This window comes from Marmota flaviventris, chromosome 14, assembly GCF_047511675.1.
Source record: "Marmota flaviventris isolate mMarFla1 chromosome 14, mMarFla1.hap1, whole genome shotgun sequence".
In the NCBI taxonomy this organism is placed as follows: Eukaryota; Metazoa; Chordata; class Mammalia; order Rodentia; family Sciuridae; genus Marmota; species Marmota flaviventris.
This window is the reverse complement of record NC_092511.1, coordinates 53,440,111-53,446,650: the sequence shown is the minus strand read 5'-3', so window position 1 is coordinate 53,446,650 and position 6,540 is coordinate 53,440,111. Positions and strand designations below refer to the sequence as shown.

The 6,540-nt window shown below is 37.0% G+C and overlaps 1 protein-coding gene across 1 annotated transcript in view; it reads right to left on the bottom strand.

Annotated features, from left to right (window-relative positions):
• Positions 1–1,774: 1,774 nt before the first annotated feature.
• Actr2 (actin related protein 2) overlaps positions 1,775–6,540 on the bottom strand; it is a 42,349-nt gene continuing 37,583 nt past the window's right edge. The window contains exon 9 of the mRNA XM_027934316.2: positions 1,775–4,502. Coding sequence (XP_027790117.1) covers positions 4,332–4,502 — 171 coding nt within the window. The 3' untranslated portion in view covers positions 1,775–4,331. The remainder of the gene's footprint in view (positions 4,503–6,540) is intronic.

Below are 6,540 nucleotides of genomic sequence, written 5' to 3'. Positions count from 1 at the left end.
ATAGTTTTCTTTTTCCTAATTTCAGTTATAAAACAATGGAAACAAAGATGTTTTAAAAAACATTAAATTTGGCCAGGTGCAGTGGCACACACCTGTAATCCCAGGTACTTGGGAGGCTGAAGCAGGAGGATCACAAGTTTGAGGCCAGCCTCAGCAATTTAGCAGGACCCTCAGCATTGTAGCAAGACCTGTTTCAAAATAAAAAAATAAAAAGGACTTGGGATGTAGCTCAATGGTAAAGTGCCCCTGGGTTCAATCCCCTGTTCTACCAAAAAAAGTTGGGGGGTGTGGTGTTAAGTTTAATGTCCAATTCACTGAAATTTATATAATAGCTGCCTTGTTTGTGTCTTCCCTAATTCATTTACTTCTATTCTATGACTCAGGTTCCTTATAATGCAGTGGTTAGGCACTAATTTTGCCCTTATAGGTGGGTATTCCCACATGCAAATGTGTTTTCCTAAGTCCATTTCCTTAGCAAATCCACTTACCTCAGATGTAGCATTTTCCATCTTTGAATAGGCCAAGGAACTTGAGCCAGAGGGGAAAAGTGACCTTAAAATATGCCAGAACTAGCTGGGCACAGTGGCACATGCTTGTAACACCAGTGACTCAGAAGGCTGAGGCAGAACGATCACAACAAGTTCAAAGCCAGCCTCAACAACAACTTAGTGAAGCCCTAAGCAACTTAGCAAGAAGTATCAAAAAAAAAAAAGGACTAGGGTTGTGGCTCAGTGGTTAAGTGCCTCTGGGTTCAATCCCTGGTACCAAGTCCTCTTCCCCACCCCCCCAAAAATAACAAGCCCCCAAATGGTAATACTGAACTAATGTCAATGCTGGTTTCTGGTTCACTTCAGCTAGATACCCTCTTTGAGGGTTCTAAAATCAGCAGGAGTTAATAAATTCACAGTAGTCAAAGTTTGTGGTGAAGGAAAAAAAAAAAAAAAAAAGAGCATTGAGATCATATCCCTTCTCTCTATCAATATAGAGATCCTGCCACTACATGATTCTTCTGGCAACTCAGAAAAGACACCAGAGGTAACCCTCAGGATGTTCTGAGGGACTCAGGCTGTGAAAGAATAACAAGGTTCAAGTATAAAAGTTCATGAAGGGCTGGGGATGTGGCTCAAGCGGTGGCACGCTCGCATGGCATGTGTGCGGCCCGGGTTCGATCCTCAGCACCACATACAAACAGAGATGTTGTGCCCGCCGAGAACTAAAAAATTCTCTCTCTCTCGCTCTCTCCCTCTCTCACTCTCTCTTTAAAAAAAAATAATAATAATAATAAAAGTTCATTAAGGAAAAACAAAAATACTTCATGCCTGCTTCCCAGCTCTCATCGCCCCACCCAAGGCTAGTATAAAAAAAAGGGTCCAGGTCAGTCAGACATTTTCATTCTGCTTTAGTTATTTTGTTAGAAGTATGCCTAAAAGTCTGCAGATGAGCTGAAAATGTCCTTAAGAAGCATGTTACATACAGGTCTATCTAGCATTGATAATACTGTGAAAGCCACCTTGGGAAAGAAAACACTGTGTCGAAGAAAAAAAATCTCTGGTATAAATGTAATTTGCCGTCATTTCTAATTTTTAAAAAATATTTATCTAAAAATCATACTAGAAGTGAGTTTTGTCAATAACAGCACACCATGGTGAACTGAACTTGGCCTAACAACCAGCATAAAATTTTCAACCCATCTTGGATTAGCAAAAATTAAAAGTATAAATAAAAACAAAATAAAAGAAATACTATAAAAGGAAAAACAAAGACAAAAGTTGAATTTACTGTGAAAAATCTGATTTTATTTTCTGAATCAAAAAGAAGTGTATTTGTGTTAAATTTAGAATGTTTAGTTTTTCCATTCATTTTTCAAAATACTTCCCAGACAGTGCTCAGAACTGTGTAAAAGTTACCATCCAATACCATGTTTTCTAAGAAACCTTTTCTTCAAGGCATTGGCAATTCTAATTTTAAAGTAAAAGAATTTAACTACTATTAGAAATCTCAGTGACAATGAGTTTCAAGAGCTAAATCAGATTTCTTTTAAAACAGAATTAAAAAAAAAAAATTCTGAGGGACTCACACCTGACAACTCCAATGAAACATAATACCTCCCAACGTCCAAACTATTAAATGCATCACTTCAATAAGATAGGAAAATTATAAAATGGAATTTTATTGTATGTGTGTATATATGTACACACACACACGTATATATAAATACACCATTTTAACTGTCATGTTTGGTAGCAGAATCATGAAATAAAAACAAAATCTACATTCAAGGGACAATTTCGTAAATACTCTTTTTGTTACTTAAGAGTCCATCCTATTCTTTGTTGTTTTCTATTCCTGTATTTTCAAATCATGACCAAAGGCCAAGAGTCGATCTGAACTGAACAGTCAGTAGGTTCTACTGTTCCTACATACAGTAGGATGGAGCATTTCTTAAAAAAAAAAAAAAAAAAAAAAACATATTTACGAATACTTGAGAATTCAAATCCACTCTGAAAGCCACATCCCAAAATCTAGTAGACATTCTTCAAGGGCTGTTCATAGGTACTAAAGCATGTCCAGCATGCACACAAACTTACTTGTTCAAACTGAAGTAAATCAGTGAATAATACAACAGAAGTTGCATAATTAAGACTAACCTCCTTTTGTTGCTTTTTCCACAAACTTTTAAATTTTCTCATAAAAAAAGAGAGCCAATTTTTCTGATTTCAGCCACCAAAAAATTAAGCCATTTCTTGGGGCTGGGGATATAGCTCGCCAGTTGAGTGCTTGCCTTGCATGTACAAGGTCCTTGGTTCAATCCCCAGCACAGAAAAGAAAAGAAAAAAAAGAAAAGAAGAGAAAAAGCCATTTCTTTCAAATTTCAAATACATTGTTAGTGAAGAATGTTTTAAAGGAAAACATTTCCTCACAGAACCTAATACAATTTCTTATTATTTTTCAAATTTAGAAAGAACTCACGCCTGGATTTGATATTTTTTCAGACAGCAAGCAATACTGACAGGATTCATAAATAGGATTTTCTGACACATGCAGGAAAGTCTGCTAACATTCACAACATTCCAACCACTCTTCTTTCAAGCATAAAAGATGGCTGAGAATTGGCAGTTATTAGTTTTCAGTACAAATACACATTTAAACCTTAATATTTTTTTTTTTTTTTTTTTTGCCAACATTTTAAATAGTCAAATTTTATTCCACTTCCAGGGTTCAAATCAAACAAAAAACAAATGAAAATTACAACTGGCAACAAGTCCCATATGCCAATGTTATTTTTAACCAGTAATTGTAACCTACTGCCAGTAATTATTTACATGTATCTGCTTGTTTTATTAAATAAGCACTGGTCAGTTATATAAGAGAAAATTTGTAAGAATGGTACTTGGCAATGGGTTATCTTAAAGCTTCTGGAATAAATAAGCATTTAGAAAACACCAGCTCTTAAAAGCATTTTTTTTTTTTTTATCTGTAATTTGAGTTAACAAATGCATTTTTAAATGTTACTTTTCCACTGATAGATTCTGGGAGTTTAGTCCCAGGTAACATGGGTGATTTGAAATAAACAAAATAAACAAATCCCTAAGCCACATGGTAATGGAATACTATACTTGCTTTTAATATGATATGGAAACAGTTCCAGGCAGACAAAAAGAAGAAAATCTGTCAAATCAAAGTACTGTAAATAAGGTTCATTTTATATACCCCCAGCAGAAAACCTCAAAAAAATCACAATCAAAAGATTACCCACTCCCCCCACTAGGCAAAAAAATCATTTTAGTTCTGAGCTTAACATTTCCCTAGGATGTTAATAGGAGAAGATTTAAAGCACTTAAAGCTGCAGCAGTAACTGTAGAAAGCGCCACACTACAGAGAAAAGCCCTAAAGGGTTCAGGGCTGCCCACCCATCCCTCACCACCCCCCACCCCAGTAATATGTAAAAGTTTTTCTTATGCTAATAAAGGCATACCACCTACTGTGCTAAAGACTAAAACTAGCAACATTAGAGCAGTAAAGTGAAAATAGGAAGCCTATAGGATTTATCTAAATGCCTACTTAGAAGAAACAAAGCAGCAGACAGGACCCTTTGCCCCCTGGTTGTGTTTGCAGGGAAGTGGTTATATTAAACAGCCAGATTAACTCATTAAAAAAAAAAAAAAACAAAAAACCAACAAACCTTCCCCAAGGTACCAGAATAAAACTTGACCTTTTCAGTCAAAGGGCACAGAGAGGCCTCTTCATGTCCTGGAGTTGAATGAGTTCAAAGATTGGCAATAAAGGAAGAAAGAAAGCATTAGGGGTGTGATTGGAACAAGCCTTGCAGTTTATCGAACAGTCACACCAAGTTTTTCCAGGACTCGGACACCCTTTTCTTGGTACTCCTGTCGGGTCATCCAAAAGTTGTCTTTGTCTTTCATGATATCTGCTAGAACTGCACCACCCAGGAAGACCATGTGCTTTCTGCGAGGTGGGTCTTCAATTCGAATCTTAAATTTCTGAAGAAGGGATAATAAAATGTCACATAAGTATAGGGTTTTCTATTTCATGAAAATGACTTTTTTCACATATTCACTTGCTGAATCTAACGCAGGATTTGGAATCCGAGGCACAGAAACATTTAGCAATTTCTCCCGTACTCCACTCTAATGTACTTGGAACAGTTCAATTCACTCCTGTTGTCTCATTTTTAATAGCACCCCCTTTCATTCTCCAAAGCATGCTGATTTGAGCAGGGCAAGGTGGTGCATGCCTGTAATCCCAGCAGCTCGGGAGGCTGAGGCAAGCAACTCAGTGAAACTCTGTCTCTAAATGAAAGACAAAATAGGGCTGGGGATGTGGCTCAGTGGCAAAGTGCCCCTAAATTCAATCCCTGGTACCAAAAAAAAAAAAGTACACTGACTTGACAGATAAGTTACACAACCAATCACCTTACCAAGAGTCAAAATACCAGATGATGGACAATGATGGAGTCTAGTTGAGGACACCAGAGTAACACTGAACCAGCCTTCCTTTCTTCTTATTTTTTTCCACTGCTAGGGACTGAACCCAAGGTCTTGTGCACCCTACACAAGGGTTCTACCACTTAGCCGCACACACAGTCCTGAAGTTTTTTTCTTGTAAGGAAAGCTCACTTTCTAAGGTCTCAAATTCAAATGAAATGTTCTTCAAATAAACAAGGCCAAATATGGTCAAAACAAATCATGGGGATGTTGGAGAAAATGAACACAGTAACTAAGACAATTGAGAAAAGTTTTATACTCTGTAGCTACTATAATTGTCTAAAAAGGATAAATCCTAATCTGTATAGTCAACATCTGAAAGAGAAACCTTCAAATGACATAGTTATTTTATGTCACAAATTCTGCAAAAAAGACTTAAAAGTAACTATGGCATCCTGCATTATGGCTTTATGTCAATAAATAGAATGTAGGAATCTGATATTCTATGAAACAATTTACTCATTAGTCAATTCTGAGACCAACCTACTGTTCTAATTCTTCAGTTACTTTTTTGCTATTATATCAATGTTCTTTGTAAAGGGCTAAGACAGTAAATACTTGGGGATTTTCAGGTTTATGGCAGCTACACCCGTATGTAGCCAGAAGACAGCCATACACAGTATATAACAATAGCTAACACTACTGTAAACAAATGGGCCTAGCTATGTTCCAATAAAATTAACAAGGGCTGTAATGTACCCACTTCTGCTCCAAGGGAAACTAAATAGCCCCTGAAGACACACTGCTTCACTTGCAGCTTTCCCAACTAGCTGCTATTCTCCTGCTCATACTACCTTCCTAACCCTAGTTTGGTAACAGGAGTTCTTGTTCTTCATTGCTTCTTTTATCTCCCTCCTCCCTGAACTCCACAGCTGCTCTGAAACTCATTCTATCCAACTACTCCATCCATCAATTCTCTTTGTCAAAGTCCTGTTATCTATAGATTCTTGCATTCCCCCTACACATCTCCAGGTTATTTCCTCTCATACCTATTCTTGGTTCATGAATGCACATATTCTCTCCATTTCCTGAGATTCTTGGTAACTTTCTTCTTTTCTTCCTCTTATACTCACTTAGCAAATACCAACTTGGGTTATCATCTTTCAACTTTGCACCTACCCTCAAGCAGCTGAGTTGGATAGGAAAGAAAACCAACAACTTGCTTTAAATGTAAACGCATCACTAACCTAAAAAAGGGCCTGAGTGCTAAATGGCAATCCTATTGCATTTCTCCACTCTCTTTTCCATTCTTCAAGAAATCACTTCAACCTCCTCCATTTTAAACCTCTAATATTTCCATCCCACTTCTCCAAACTATGCTTCTCCTCTACCTTTGTTCCCTTCCCCTCTGCGAGTCTATTTACTATAGCCAACTTATCCTTTTAGTACATAAATCAGATCTTATCATTTCTCTACTCAAACCCTCCCAAGACATTTTTTTTTAAAAAAAGTTCCTCCCTGGATGACTTTTCCCTCGATCGATACAGGTCTCTCATTAAAAGTGAGAGACCTTATCAGAGAGGTCTTTCCTGAT